Raw genomic sequence first — 15,857 nt, forward strand, 5'->3', positions numbered from 1 at the left:
AAATAACCATCTTAAATAACAGAAAATAAGGGAACTAACAAAAGAAAGTTGCACAGAAATAACTTTATTTTTATATACCGCAATACCATAAACAGTTCTAAGAGGTTCAATAAGAGACAGCAAAGTTACAAGCAGCAATAGAAATACAGCAACATAATTATGAAGTTCAAAGAGATGATCTTTACTGTTCTTCTAAAGAATTGGTAGGAAAAAGCTTTCAAACCAGTTTCACTTAAAGCAGTCATTCAGTTTACCAGCTTGGAATGAAAGAATTCTATCCAGGAACCTCTTGTAGATACGTGAAAATAATTTCAGTTATAGTAGGGTAGGCGTGGACAAGCAAGTCCTGCTACAATTTGTGCATTCAGCGTTAGTCCTTGCATGCGAGACCAGCCTTTGCTTTTTCCGTTAAAATAGGGGTGGGTAACCTTGGTCCTCAAGGATGCCAACCCAGTCTGGTTTTCAGGATTTCCCCAATGACTAAGCATGAAGTCTGTTTGCATGTACTGGCTTCTATTGCACACAAATAGAGCTCATGCCTCTTCAGTGTGGAAATCCTGAAAACCTGACGCAGTGGTGGCCTTTAAGGACCGATATTGCCCTACCCTGCATTAAATGCTAGCTGTGATCATACTGAATAAATACCTCTGACCCGGGCCACCCTAATGAGAAAATGATTTATTTGCTTGTGTGTTGTCAGAGTGGATAGCATAGCTGGTTTTAAGAAAGGTTTGGACAAGTTCCTGGAGGAAAAGTCCATAGTCTGTTATTGAGAAAGACACAGGGGAAGCCACTGCTTACCCTGGATCGGTAGCATGGAATGTTGCTACTCCTTGGGGTTCCAGAATCTTTTGTTACTCTTTGGGATTCCGGAATCTTGCTATTCTTTAGGATTCTGGATGGAATGTTGCTACTCCTTGGGTTTTGGCCAGGTACCAGTGACCTGGATTGGCCACCGTGAGAATGGGCTACTGGGCTTGATGGACCATTGGTCTGACCCAGTAGGGCTGTTCTTATCAGTTACCTGAATGAACCAGATCACATTTTATTTAATTCATTTTCTATCCCATTCTCCCCAAAGAGCTCAGGACATGTTACAGGTTAACACACATATTATATAGTTTGCAGGATAAATTTGACATAATTACAGTGCAAGATTTATCTACATAAGCTTTTATCCTATGTGACACATACCACATTATAGCTCTCTCTTTATTTCAGTCTCTTCCTTACAAACTCTATGTCGAATGGTTATTCAAAAGCATGTTATCCACCGGCTGGCTATCGACTGGCTCGACCTGCCTCAGATGCTGAAAACCTTCTGCAAGTATGAATGAACAAGGTTAAAAGGGACATAATCCCTCAGAAACACACCTCAAGATAGAACTGGAACTAGAAAAGCAATGGGACAGAAGCTCTCCTTACAGCTCCACGTCTTCTCTTACCTGTAAAAGCAAATGTATGCGCCCACATTTGGAGGGTCGATTAAGAACACATTTTGAGACCAAAAATAAGGAATTTTACAGCCATCACTGTAGTATTAAAAGGGACATGTTTTTCCATTTCAATAGTTACAAATCATTGCACACAAGAAAAAACTGTTTTATTGTAATAATTGGTGACTGAAAGCCACATTATTTCCCCATCTGTAATGACATCACATTTCATAGCAGGTAAATGGAGTTTAAACATCTCTCGCATAATGATCTCGCTGCATCTTCTTAATGCATTCCTAGCAAATGCAGGGCTGTTTTTACATAGTAATGTAGTAAATGACGGCAGATAAAAAGACCTAACAGTCCATCCAGTCTGCCCATAAGTGATATTCATTTAAAAAAATACATGATTTGATTAACTTGTCTCTTTGTTACGTCTGGTAATATCCTAGGTTCCAAATGTTGAAGTTGCTGTCCACTCACTGCAGCCTATCCAACCATCCCGTTGTTTGCAGGATATCTACCGTAAAGTCTGGCCAGTAACATCCTCATGTCCCATATTAGTGGAGTTTACATCGATGCCCATCCTACACTGAATCACCACATATGGGACACAGACTGTACAGGTCTGTCCAGTACCGGCCTTAGTTCTTTAATTTACATCCATCATTTTCTAATTAGGAGATCCTCTATTTCTATCCCACGCTTTTTTGAATTCCATCACCATTTTCTTCTCCACTTCCCTCGGGAGGGCATTTCAGGCATCTACCACCCTCTCCACGAAGAAGAATTTCCTAACATTGTTCCTAAGTCTTCCTCCCTGTAACCTCAAATTATGCCCTCTAGCTTTATCATTTTTTTCTTCTCTGGAAAAGATTTGTTTCTATATTACACTTCCCCCTCAGTATTTGTGGTGGTTAGGGGCAGAGCCAGCCCGCGAATAATATTCAGGATGGTTCTGCTCCTAACTCCCGCTTCCCCCCCCAACTATTTTAAGCACTTTAAGCCCCCCCTTAAGCCTCACCTGGTGGTCTAGCGGGTTTTCGGGGCAGGAGCAATCTTCCCACGCTCCTGTCCCATGCAGATCGCTCACAGGAAATGGTTGCCCCATACACAAAACAGAGGTGCTGAGTAGAGAATGACACGGGGACACATTTGTCCCTGTAGGAACTCAATTTCCCCATCCCCATTAGTTTTGTCGCTGTCCCTGTCTCTACCCCATTCCTGTAAGCTCTGCCTTAACCACACAAGCCTCAAACACTTATGATTTTAAAGTGTTTGAGGCTTGTGCAATGAGTACGGAGCTTTAGGGAATAGGTCAGGGGCATGAAAAGAACTCACAGGAAAATGAGTTCCTGCAGGGACAGAGAAAATTTTGTCCTCATGTCATTCTCTAGTGCTGAGGAGAGTGCTGTGTACAAAAGGCCATACTTGCTCAGAACTTAATTTTTATTAACCGCCTTTTCATGAAGATATCCACCCAAAGCTCTTCCTGCATCAATTTTCCTTCCTTCCTTCTCTCAACCCCACACAATAGGCTCTCTCCCCATGCATCATCTTCCCCTCCAGCGTGCAGCACCTATCCTTTCCCTCCCCTTCTCCTTCAAGTCCAGCAGTATTCCTTCTGCCAGCTCCAGTAGCACCTCTCCCCAGATCCAGCAGTACCCCTTCTCCCTGTCCAACAGTACCTCTCCTCTCCTTAGTGGCAGATCACTGTGTGCTTTTAACTTCCCCACACAGCTGCCGCTAGCGTTAGTTTAGCCACGGTTCCATCAGGCAGCCTCAGGGCCTTTGCTAGGCTGTCCCACCTCCAGTGATGCAACTTCCTCGGTATGCGCACTGTGTGTTGAGAACATCTGGCCTAAGCTGAAAGGGGCAATAAAAATGGCTACTCACCTTTGTGAAGAAAATAAATAAAAACAAGAGAAAAAGGAAACTGATACAGTTCTCCAAACTAGTGGCAGCGAAAATAAAGGCGTTCGTGAAATATTAAAAAAAAAACTCAAGGACTACCAGGTGAAACTGAAAGAAGCCAAGCAGAAGATCAAATGGCTAAAAAGGTAAAAAAAGGAAGCAAAATTTTTTTCTGATATATTAGTGAAAGGAAGAAGATGAAAAATGAAATTGCGAGACTAAAAGATGCTATGAACCGATATGTGATAAGGAAAAAGCAAACATGCTAAACAAATACTTCTGTTCTATATTCACAGAAAAAAATCCTAGGGAGGACCAAGATTGTCTGGCAAAGAATGAAGCAGATGCCATGCAGTTCATAGAAAAAGTGTTTACGAACAACTTGAAAATTTTAAGGTGGTCAAAGCAATGGGACTGGACAGGATCCATCCCAGGATATTGAGGGAGCTCAGACAGGTTCCAGCAGGTCCTATTAAAAGATTTGTTGAACAAATCTTTGGAGACAGGAGTGGTCCTTGGGGATTGGAGAAGAACGGATGTGGTCCCTATTCACAAAAGTGATCACAGAGATGAAGCAGGAAACTACAGACCAGTAAACCTCACTTCAGTTATTAGAAAAATAAAGGAAGCGTTGCTGAAAGAAAGGATAGTGAAATTCCTAAAATCGAATGAGTTACAGGATCCAAAGCAACATGGTTTTACTAAAGGTAAATTGTGCCAAATGAATCCGATTGAATTTTTTGATTGGATCATGGATACATGCTAGATATAATTTACTTAGATTTCAGCAAAGCCATTTGACATGGTTCCTCATAGGAGACTCTTGAATAAAATTGATGGGCTGAAGTTAGGACCCAAAGTGGTGAACTGAATTAGTAACTGGTTGACGGATAGATACCAGAGGGTGGTGGTTAATGGAAATCGCTCGGAGGAAGGAAAAGTGAGTAGTGGAGTCCCTCAAGGATTGGTGCTTAGGCCAATCCTGTTCAATATATCTATTAGCGACACTGCAGATGATATCAAGATTTGTAACAAAGTAGACTCCAAGGAGTAAAAAACATGAAAAAGGATCTACAAAAGGAATGGTCTAATATCTGACAGCTAAACTTCAATGCAAAGAAGTGTAGAGTAATGAATTTGGGGATTAGAAATCAGAAGGAGCCTTATGTGCTAGGAGGTGAGAGGCTGATATGCACGGATGGGGAGAGAGACCTTGGGGTGATAGTGTCTGAAGATCTAAAAGCAAAGAAAGTGTGACAAGGTGGTGGCTATTGTCAGAAGGATGCTAGGCTGTATCGAGATGCATAACTAGTAGAAGAAAGAAGGTGGTGATGTCTCTGTATAGGTGAGGCCCCACTTGGAGTATTATGTTCAATTTTGGAGACTTTATCTAGGCAAAGGACATAAGAATACTTGAGAAAGGCAATGAAAATGGTAGGAGGTTTGCACCAACATACATATGAGGAGAGAATGGAAGCCCTGAATATGTATTTCCTAGAGGAAAGGAAGGACAGGGGAGATATGATTTAGACGTTCAAATACTTGAAAGGTATTAACAAAATCTTTTCCAGAGAAAGGAAAATGATAGAACCAGAGGGCATAATGTGAAGTTGAGGGGTGGTAGACTCAAGAGTAATGTTAGGAAATTCTTCTTTAAGGAGAAGGTGGTTGATGCCTGGAATGCGCTCCTGAGGGATGTGGTGGAGAGGAAGATAGAGTTCAAAAAAGTGTGGGATGAACACACAGGATCTCTAATCAGAAAATAATGGTATATACGGAAGAACTAAGGCCAGTACAGGGCAGATTTGCACGGTCTGTGTCCCGTAAATGACCATTCAGTTGAGATTGGGCTAGGGAGGGCTTCGATGGCTGGGATGGTTTAGATGGGCCATAGTGAGCTGTAGCTGGAACCTAAGCACAGTACCAGGCAGAGTTCTGGATTTCTGGCCCAGAAATATTTAAGAAAAAGGACAAATTAAATTGAATCATTAATTTATAGTGTGTACAGTTGGGCAGACTGGATGGACCATTCGGGTCTTTATCTGCCATCATTTAGTATGTTACTGTCCAATTGTGTGCCCAAATCAATCACCCTTGTCAACACGCAACGGAAAATTAAAGTTTATAGAACTGTTAAGCATGAACTGGCAGAAGATGCTTGTGGCAAAATGTGATGCCTGTAAAGGTTCTGATGTTACTGACATTACAAAAGAGTGATGCATGCAGGTTCTAGAAGCAATGATTTTGCTAGTTCCACACTGTGGATGACACATCACACCAGCTAGTTTCTGATTAGCGATCATCACAGGGCTGATGTCTCATCCCATAATTAAAGAGCAGTCTTCAAGTTTTCCAAGTTCCAGTCAAGGTAAGAAGCACAGCAACCTAAATGGAACCACCATTTTTATACCTCTCCCCCCTCCTTTGTCACATTTCTTCTCATTCTTCACATTTCTCTAGCTGCAGCTGATCTTCCAAAGCGAAACCTCTTCCTTAGCCCATTCCTTTCTTACAGCTGCTGATCTGACAAATCTGGAAGACAGGAATGTTGTTTCAGGCTGTGTCCGCTTGTCGCCTGGAGCCTACCTAGTATTTTGAACCATGTGGCACAGTGTCAGCTAGACCTTGGGTGGGAAAGAGCAATATGATTCAAGGTGCCACTGCTTTCTTCCTCATGCCTGCCAACCCAGTGCTGGGCCTGACTAGCGAAAGGGGCTCAATCAGAATTACAGTGGTTTTTTTTACAGTATGTAACACTGTGGAATTCTTTGTTCAAGAAAGAGAGATTATATGCTTATCCTTTAAGAAAAACCACAAAAAAAACCCAAGTATTCTACAGAACACATACTAAGGCTGACATTCAGTAAGCCAGCATAACATTATTCAAATAGTCAGTGGAACTTGTACAGCCAAGTCTCCTCCTCATAACATTTTCCTAATTCCAGTATAGCCTTGCACAGAGACCTGACTTGTACAGATACATTAATCTAACCCAATACTAAGGCAGTCACTGTTGAAGGTTATTCACATTCAAATTATGCATAAAATGGTACTTAAATGCTTTTGCAAGATAAACTTTTAAAGCTCCTATTTTACAAAGGCAGGATCTGAATGTCAAAAACCCAAGTGATACAAACATCATGGGGGGGAGGGGGGGAGATGGTCCGGGCATATATTTTTGACTAGGAATAGGACATGTCTAGAAGAGATGTTTATTCCCCATTTCAGAAGCAGAATAAATGCCACTGTCCTACAAGATCAACATCAGGAGCTACTGAGCACATTTAAGTTTTGGAAAACTGCACCAACAGAACCCCACTCCACTGAAGGGATTAGGGAAGGCTGTTCCCTTAAACATTTATATTTTCTAAACTGGCTAAGATAAATACGTATGTTGCTATTCTACAACATACATGTGTTAGTGCTGGCACAAAATTAGATGCTGGTTTTCAACCCACTTATTTCTAACTAGATATTATGCCACATATACTTGGCCTATAATGTTCATTGCTCCTGTACTTTAGAGCAACCCCTAAATCAGCAGAATCTGTTCTAAAATACTAGTGAAACTTGGCACAACCTGTCCTGTTTCTCTCAATTCCAAATTCTACATCTTTTAAAAAAAATGAGGATGTAAATATATTAATATCGAGTGCATAATATATGCTGGGAATAACTCCAGCCCTTTTCATGACTAAATTCTGTCTACAGTATATAGGAGCATAAAATACTTGTACTGTTTATACCCACTCATCTAGGCAAGAGAAGGGAGAGAATTATCTAGACTCCCAAAAAAGCCAGGCAAATCTTTTGAATAAATTTACCCACTATAAAAATGTGCATGAAATCATCAATTAAAACAGACACACTTTACACAAACTGATCTTAGTATTTTAAAAAGCTGTCAGAATTTCAGTCCCCTTTACAATAATGTCTTTTAAATCAATTATGGAGATAGCCATCTTTATTTCTTAAGTGTCAGACTGCTTGAAAGACTAACCAAGTGTGCAGGTTAACTTACTGAAATATTCCATTATTATAATAATTTTATTCTTCTAGACCGCCAACAATCAAATGACTTCTAGGTGGTTTACACAGAAGAGAAACTGGTCAATCAGCAAAGTACAAAGTATTGAGGATAGAAGTACAACATGTTATCTAAAGTACAGGCAGATTAAAAGTATTGTTATGAGACTTCAGTTAAGAAATGAATTTGTCAAATAGTGCAGTCTTAATTCCTTTTCAAAATGCGCTGTAAGATTGCATGGTTCCGTTGATGTAATTGCCCAACCAGGATTGTTGTCTGTTTGCTTGGACTTATATTTACAGCCAATGATCCTGGGGTAGGTAAATAAATTGCAGTTCCTAGTTATCCTGGTAGGGTTTAATAGCACAAAATGAGGTAACAGGTTAGGGGTCAGTCCCCAGACCAATTTAAAACAGCTACAAGAGAACTTAAATATTACTCGTGCTTCTACTGGCAACCAGTGTAATAATCGATAATAGGGACCGACGTGATCATTTTTCCTCAGCCCAAATATCAGGCAGACAGCCGTATTTTGCACTATTCTCAGTTTTCTCAATAGTTTCTTATGAATAGCCTAAAACACCAATCCTGTTCCTAAATATCTAGGACTAGTATTAGTCATTCCTAACTTAAGAACATGAGACTAAATACAAAGCATCTTTTCCATACATCCACATTGCACTCCTGTATTAGTTAAAATTTCATTTTGTCTTCCCAGGAAATCCAAGCAATCAAACCAAGGATGCATCAAACAAAACAGTAACAGGCTACCAGTCTGGGGAGATATCCACACCTGGTATTTACTTGCAGAGCTTCTTATCAAGGACACACAGACCACAGCTGTCTGTGACTCCTCTGCCAATAGGAGCTTTGACCTTGCAATATGAAAAGAACACAAGACTGCCAGGGGGTAATGATCACCAGCATCCAGTCAATGACCATTTTCAAAGAGGTTGGGGGTGCATCGGGTCAAGCTGGGATTCCAGAAGAGATGATCACATTGCAAGGTATTCCCAGGAGTTCGCCCATAGTAACCAATGTGAAGTCCCTGTATGGGATCACCACTCTGACCACACCAATGTCAAGGCAGTCAGTCTGACCACTGGCCTTTATCATAGTGCTTCTTCCAAAAATGTTCTAACCCACCAGATAACAAACCCTTACAGTGGAGACCTGGACAACCCCGGGGGTGATTTTCCACTGTTTGTTTGGGGGCTACCTCAAACAGCCAGTTTTCTTATTCCAACAGAGATTAATAAGGGAGGAACAGAAGCACCCATAAGGCACACAGCTCCAAATATCTGCACGCTTGCTTTGGCCATGTTGATTGCTGGCATCCCAACTGTGCCGGTGCCAGGGGTGAAGGAGGAGGACATGATCATGGCTGCCCAGCTATTCATGATGGAAAATCCAGAGTTAGCAACAGGTTCTGAAGTCAATAAAAGAAGATCAGAAAGTTTGCTCAGAGAAGGACACCTGCCCTCTACATAGCAGGAATACATGAAGAGCTCCTGTTCTCATATATAAAAACTTCCACTATACATGTCAAACAATTTTTTGTAAAAATACAAAAAAAAGTCATCTACAAATTTTCAGACAGATTCTGTTTTTAATGTCAATTCTAAATTTTAAGTACAGTTTTAGTAGACAGTATTGTAAATTCAATAATATTTCTAGTTATTCTTATCTAAATAAGCCAAATAGCTTGGTAAGTTGATCAAGCTGAACTGCCTTTCATGGCATACAATTCAACTTGAACTGCCACCCCTATCTCATAATGGCAAAAAAAAAAGATTATGCACTTACCCTGGTAAGCTCTTTTCCAGTAGATAGGTGAGACATTCTAGACAGAAGGGTTGTGTTCCCATGGCCATGTGCCATCTGCAGAAGAAATCCTCTCTATTTTTTCTCTGTGCCTCTGCTGTACTTCACTGGGCTTCTTAGATTCATTTACAGTATTACCCAAGCACTGAGAGCCAGTAAATAAACATAGAGATACCAAGTTCAGCAATAACTGTTCTGCTCAAGAAGTAGCATTAGAACATCAACTGCAAACAGCTAACAAGGGCCTCAAAGGAGCTCAGAAACTACTCCCGCAGAAGAAGGTAACATATACAGTATTCTTCCCAGCCCCCAAGAGCGGACAGGCATCCAAGAAACAGCTTGGAGAAGCATAAACAGACTGAGACAGGAGGCAGGTGCAGGAAGGACAGGGTGGGGAGTCTAAAATGTCTCACCTATCTATACTACAGTATATCCTTTATCATGCCAAAGAGAGGCTCCGAAGATTGGAGGCCTATTCTGGATCTTCAGCACGTGACTGCAGGTCTCAAGGTTCCACACTTTCGCAGGGAGACAGTGTGATTGGTCATTGCAGTGGTGGCCCCAGAGAGTTCCTCGCCTCTGGATCTCATGGAAGCTTAATCGTACATTCTGATATTTCCGGCCCACTGCAAATATTTGCGGTTTTATGTTTTGGAAAATCATTACCTGTTCCCTGCTCTGCCCTTTAGGCTGGCAGCGACTTCCCGTACCTTCACCAAGGTAGTGGCAGTCATGGCAGCTTACTTATGGAAAATGGGTCTGCAGGTACACTCTTATTTGGACTGGCTGAACAGGCCTGTAATATCTGGGAGTTCTCTTCGACACGGCTACAGGCTGAATCAAGTAATCCAAGTGCTGGAAGACCTAGGCTGGATTGTGAACAACAGAAAGAGCAATCCAACACCCACGCAGTCGCTGTAATATCTGGGCATTCTCTTCGGCATGGCTGCGTCTATCTTCCAGAAGCACGCAGACAGAAACTGTGTGCCTAGATTTCTTCCCTTCTGGAACAGCAGGCTTCTTCGGCATGGGATTATTTTCAGGTTCTGGATTCCCTCTGCAGATGCCATGCGGCCATGGAGACACAACCCATCTGTCTAGAATGTCATCTATTGCACTGGAATAACCATTAACTAAAGAGTGCCACTGGAAAGGGGTAAAATAACCGTTTTCACTCCTTCTGTTAGACAGGGCACACAATGCCGTCCCATGCACTGAAGCAACCACTGCTGTATTACCTTTGACATAATCTATAAATATGTACTTTCACTTTTTGGTGCAGTGTAGCCTTTGGTCTGCTCAGGCTGTTTCACCAGTGACTACCAAGGCACACTATGGACTAGATTCAGTAAATGGTACCCAAAGTTGGGTTCCCCCCCATGAGCTCTTTCTAGGGGTGCTTCGAGTTGGGCGCCATTTATAGAATAGCACGAAGCACCAGGATCTGTGCCTAACTTTAGTCACAAGGATTTACACCTGGTGTAAATCTTGTTTTGCAAGTTAAGCACAATTCCCCCAATTTTATTTTACTGCACACATCTTTATTGAATGCCCTTGACCTACCCATGTCCCTCCCATGGCAACACCCTTTTTGAGTTATGAGCTATAAGATTTGCAGACAGATCCCTAAAGAACAGCACTTAGCAAGATGTTGCAAATTGATTGTTAAAGCCCAATTAGCACTAAGTGGCTTGCTAGCCAATTTAGTTACGTATACATTTCAAGACAGCAAGCAATTTTGTGTACCACTTAAAATAACACGTGAATCTTGCAAAATTTAATGCAGCTGCTGGCAAAACAGATGTGGGTGGGCCAAAAGACAGGACGTCAGCAACTTGAAAAGGAGGGTCTAAAAATGAAAAGTAGTTTCTGAACTCACTACCAGAAACATATTCGGCTAAGGTTTCAAGGGGTTGTAGCTAGGTCAGATTAATACACTCCTAATGTAAATACACTGTCCAGAATTCCATTCCATACACAGCACAAAAAAAGCACTACTTTGTAAACTTCTAATTGCCAGTGAACATTTAATACTGCAAATTAACATACACAAAAGCACCAGTTAAAGCTAGTGCATCCTACAAATTCAGGACAGCATGGCAGATAAGCAGTGAAAGAAAATGACAATCACTCGGTAATTATGTACCATAGAAATTCAATTAATTAGAACAGTGTTTCTTAAACCTATCCTGGGGGACCCCTAGCCAGTCGGATTTTCAAGATATCCCTAATGAATATACATGAGGCAGATGTGCATATAACAGAGGTGACAGGCATGCAAATCTGCCTTATGCATATTCTTTAGATATCTTGTAAACCCGACTGGTTGGGGGTTCCCCAAGACAGGTTTAAGAACCACTTCCAGTATTTTCAGATTTAGGGGTAAGGAACCAGTTCACACCGTTCTATCCACAATAATGAAAAAGTTTTGAATACTTGAAAACATCTTTTCTGCAAAAGAATGTATATGAGGGATTAGTCCTTAAAATATGTGAAGCGCGCAGACAAAGAGAAACTTTCCACTTTAACATCAAAATCTTATCTGCTGTCTTTTTTTCCCCACTTAAAACATGCTAAAGCTCTCAGTGAGACTAAGATGAACAGCACTGAATCTGTCACTACAAGGGCTGAGGTACCAAGCTATCTATAGGGCCCTTTGACTAAGCTGCATTAGGCTCTAATGCTGCTTAAAATAGTGTACTGTGGAATGCACTCATGTATTCTACAGTAAGTGCCAAATCTGCATGCACTAATTTCTGTGATAATCAGAGCAGCTACATTACCATGCAGATTAGAGAAGGATTAGTGTGTGAGCCCTTACCATCTAAAAAATGGGCGCTGAGCCGCTCGCTTAAGGGCTGCCACCAGTTCTCACGGGACTCGTGAGAACTGGCAGCAGTCATTCAGGGAAAGGCTCAGGCCGGGCAGGAGCGCAAAAAGCTCAACTCATGTCGGGTACAAAGCTGGGCCGTGAGAACTCGAGCCAGCCATTCAGGGAGGAATGCAGAAAGCTCGCTCTGCCCGGTATACTGCTAGACCACCAGGGCTTCAAAAAGGTACATGTGAGGAGGCAGGTAAAAAAAATTGTCAGTTGGCCGGGACAGGAGGGATCTCTCCTGTCCCGTTCTACCACTGGACCACCAGGTCATACGGCAGACTTAGTGGAGGCCTGCAGGACATCGGGAGAAAGGTGGGACAGGGTGCAGAGCCCAGCAGAGAGGGAGGAGGGACAAGGTGGAGAGCCTGGCAGGCCAGGTAATGAGGGGGACTGGGTGCAGGGGTGCAGATCCTGGCAAGGCACATGAATATTAGCACCACCTCCCCCCCCCCCCGGCTTATAATTGAGTCAACCTTTTTTCCTCTTTTTCTAAGGGAAAAAGGATACCTCAACTTATATTTGAGTATATACGGTATATTTTCACATAACAAATCATGATTTTCACCCTAAACATAGAAAAAAATGGAGTACTTAGCTATTACTTGTCTAGGCAAATTCAGTGAGGATAGCAATTACTTTTATTAAATAAGCCTACAAGTCAGGAAATTGACTTAAAATGTTTTTTCCTATACATTTAGCATCCTACATTATCTTGCTGAGGTTTGCAAAACATGAACTGAATTGTCTTGGTTATAATTTTACTTGAACATAAGGTCCAATCCAGTTGTCAGCTAGTTCCCGAAGTGTGTTGTACCTTCGTTCAAACTCTTCACTGTTACACTCTACAAGTAACCGTGTGATCTCTTGTTTTAGAGACATGATGGTCAGGGATTTGTCTTGGGAGGCAGAATATGAGCTTTTCAAGATTTCTAGTAGACCATCAGTGAGAGGTTTGTTGTCATCTGAACTATTATTCCTCTTATACCACTGCTCATGAATCATTTCACTCTGCACCACCTTCCTGTCAGAGTTAAGAACAGCAAGAATGTGCCGGCAGGGGAGCTGAAATGCCTGATTGAAGTGGCAAGTGCACCTTTTTAGATTTTTCCTATCTACTACTTGACAGTCTTCTAGAAGCTGAATGTTGATCTTGTCATTGTTGGTACCCGCTAGCTGTACAGACTTCTGAGCAACTGCAAATTCCTGCAGACAGAGTTTGGCTGCTGCTGGTGTGCAGATACGAACTATGGAGAGTTGGACTTGGTCTTCAGTTTCATTGGTGTTTTCTTGAGTATGGTGTGGCTCATTTCCTTGGGAATGAACAAGGCCTGCGGAAGATGAAGGATAGGAATCGCTCACAGGATTCACACCTTTATGTGCCAACCCATCACCGTTATCAATATGACAATTTTCCAATTAACTAGTGAAGCCAATGACCTCTTTGGTCTCCGGGGGCTTTTTACCATATGTGCATTGATGAACATGCTTTGCCAAAGAGCTGATGCTAGTTTCCAAAGACACGCCTGTAGTGAACAACTGGCTGAAGTCCCGAGAAATTACTTCTAGGCCATGAAAATACTGGATACATTCTGCCCAACTCCTCCATCTGTGCAAAGCCCAGATGTGATCAGCTAATAGCCAATGAGAATTCAGCTGTGGGAGCAAATCTGGTTTTACAAACTCTTTCAGGATCACATGCATCTTATTTAGATTGCTTTCCGTTGCTGAGCACATCGTGTTTTTTAAGGCATTAAGTAATAACCTCTCTGTTTGGTTGTTCAGAGACAACTGATAGATTTTTTGCTGAAAAAACTTACATATGTGAAAGACAGACAGAACAATCTCAGCAGAAGGAAATGCTTCGGAAAGGGTTGGACTACCAGGGAAGTATGGCTCAACCAAAAAAGTCTTGATATTGGCCCAGTTTGGGTTGAAATCTTTGAACGTCTTATACATCCGAGCCAAGCTCTCTTTGGATTCATCTTTGGGAATAGCAAAATGAACCACTTTTTCTATTTCCCCATTTGCTCTTAAACCAGGGTTGTCTGCTAGAAAAGCATACAGGGTTCTCCCTTTCGCGATGCGTGTTCTATGAACTAGTATAACACGTGAAAAATTAAGAAAAACTGTTTGCATGAATTTGGTTTCAAAACTCAGGGAATCCAGTTTAGAAGTGTTGTCCAACTGGTAAGCAACCAGCGTCCCACTGTCAAAGCCTAACAAATTCAGCATGGACACCCCAGCCATGGTTAATTGGAATTTGGATATTGGATTTCAGATTTCCTCCAAAATGTTTTCAATTAGAACTTGCTAGTGGTATTTTAGCATAATGCACATTTCTTAACTGAGAACCTCAACAGGGAAAATTTCTGTTGGATTTGTATCCTTTGATGAATGCTGGCTCCAAATCTCCCCAGTAGGGAAAATGCTCAGTCACTTATTTCCATTAATTTGACACAGCCCAGGTAAGGTGCTCAACCTGTTGGACAAAAAGAAATATTTGTATTCACAGATCACTTAGACAAGTTCTTCATCATATAAAATAGCCTTGATGTTAATAAGTAGCCAAGAAAACAGATGGCTTAGTGGACTAGCACACATTCAGAATGAACTTCAACATTCCCACTATAACTGAGGGTAACAGCATTATCCCGACACACACTCAACCCCAAATTTCTATAAAGTTTGCTTAGGTACCTTCAGCGCCTAATTCACAGGTTTAATTGTCATCAATAATTGACAATTAAATCTCATAATTGCCATTAATTGGACTTAACTGAAAGGCACCTAATTTGAAAAACGCAATTCTATAAAAGTAGGTACCTAATCCAAAGCAGATAGTTAAAAGTGGACATGGTTAGGGACAGATCATGGGTGACTTTTTGAGTTAAGGGTCTGTTTTTGACAGGCACCGTTGTGCCTCCCCTTCCTATCCAAACTACTTGAAAGAGCTGTTCACCACTGTTGCCTGGAGTTACTGTCTTCTCATAATATTCTTGACCTGCTTTAAATCAGGCTTTAACCCTGCTAAAGTGTCTAACGACCTGTTCCTGGACAAGTCCAATGGTCTCTACTCATCCTCATCCTTCTCGATCTGTTGCTTCCTTCAACACTGTTGACCACCACCTTGTTCTCAACACGCTGTCCTCACTGGGATTTCAGGGTTCTGTTCTTTCCAGGTTTTCTTCTACTCTCTCCCATCATATTTTCAGTGCATGTTATGGTGGATCCTCCTCCACTTCCATCCCACTGCCTATCAGCATACCTCAATCCTCCGTCCTGGGCTCTCTCCTCTTCTCCATATATACCTGTTCTCGATACACTGATCTCCTCCCATGGTTTTCTCTTTTTTTCTAAATAAATGTTTTAGAAATTTTTGTTTTGATAATAACAATCATAGATACAATTCAACTGGAACACCCTACAATAAGAAGAACAAGTGCAGTCTCTCCCCACAAGCACCTCAGAGTGTACAGAAAAACATAGAATGCAAAACATATACATAAAAGCTCCTCCTGACATCCCCAGTTAAACCATAACAAAACCTCCAAGGCAACCGCCCACCCCTACACCCTTTACAGACCCACATAACTTCCAACCAAACCTGCCCCCCAACCCACCACATACAAAGACCCCTTAGGATGAACCCTCTGTGGTTTCTTCAGAGGGCCCACCAGATATCCCCTCCCCCCCACCCACAGAATTTTCAAAGGCACTGAAATATTTTATGCCCAGTATGCTCTTGTTGTTCATAAAAACCCAAATGTTTAGCTGCCAT

The 15,857-nt window shown here is 41.7% G+C and overlaps 3 protein-coding genes across 4 annotated transcripts in view; 1 reads left to right on the forward strand and 2 right to left on the reverse strand.

Moving 5' to 3' along the window:
- LOC117345721 (neuralized-like protein 2) overlaps positions 1 to 12,268 on the forward strand; it is a 30,669-nt gene extending 18,401 nt beyond the window's left edge. The window contains exon 2 of one of the 2 annotated variants that reach the window (XM_033914795.1): positions 8,096 to 12,268. In XM_033914795.1, the coding sequence (XP_033770686.1) occupies positions 8,096 to 8,868 (773 nt within the window). In that variant the 3' untranslated portion in view covers positions 8,869 to 12,268. Of the gene's footprint in view, positions 1 to 1,221; positions 1,569 to 8,095 lie in introns of those variants that run through there. The other variant, XM_033914794.1, reaches the window with a different exon arrangement.
- Positions 12,269 to 12,699: 431 nt separating this feature from the next.
- Positions 12,700 to 13,495, reverse strand: LOC117368872 (zinc finger SWIM domain-containing protein 1-like; the record flags this gene model as incomplete). Its single annotated transcript, XM_033962617.1, has 1 exon — positions 12,700 to 13,495. A coding segment is annotated over one exon (666 nt), but the record flags the coding sequence as incomplete, so codon positions are not given.
- On the reverse strand, positions 13,357 to 15,623 carry LOC117345754 (zinc finger SWIM domain-containing protein 1-like). Its single transcript, XM_033914857.1, has 2 exons — positions 15,345 to 15,623; positions 13,357 to 14,558 (listed from the first exon to the last, which is right to left on the reverse strand). Exon 2 carries the CDS (start codon positions 14,324 to 14,326, stop codon positions 13,496 to 13,498), a length of 831 nt encoding a protein of 276 aa, XP_033770748.1. The 5' UTR covers positions 14,327 to 14,558; positions 15,345 to 15,623; the 3' UTR covers positions 13,357 to 13,495.
- Positions 15,624 to 15,857: the final 234 nt, after the last annotated feature.

This window comes from Geotrypetes seraphini, chromosome 11, assembly GCF_902459505.1.
Source record: "Geotrypetes seraphini chromosome 11, aGeoSer1.1, whole genome shotgun sequence".
Classification (NCBI taxonomy): domain Eukaryota; kingdom Metazoa; phylum Chordata; class Amphibia; order Gymnophiona; family Dermophiidae; genus Geotrypetes; species Geotrypetes seraphini.

Excerpts from the sequence above, each read along its gene's own strand:
- LOC117345754 (XM_033914857.1), bottom strand. The coding sequence starts at position 14,326 with ATGGCTGGGGTGTCCATGCTGAATTTGTTAGGCTTTGACAGTGGGACG.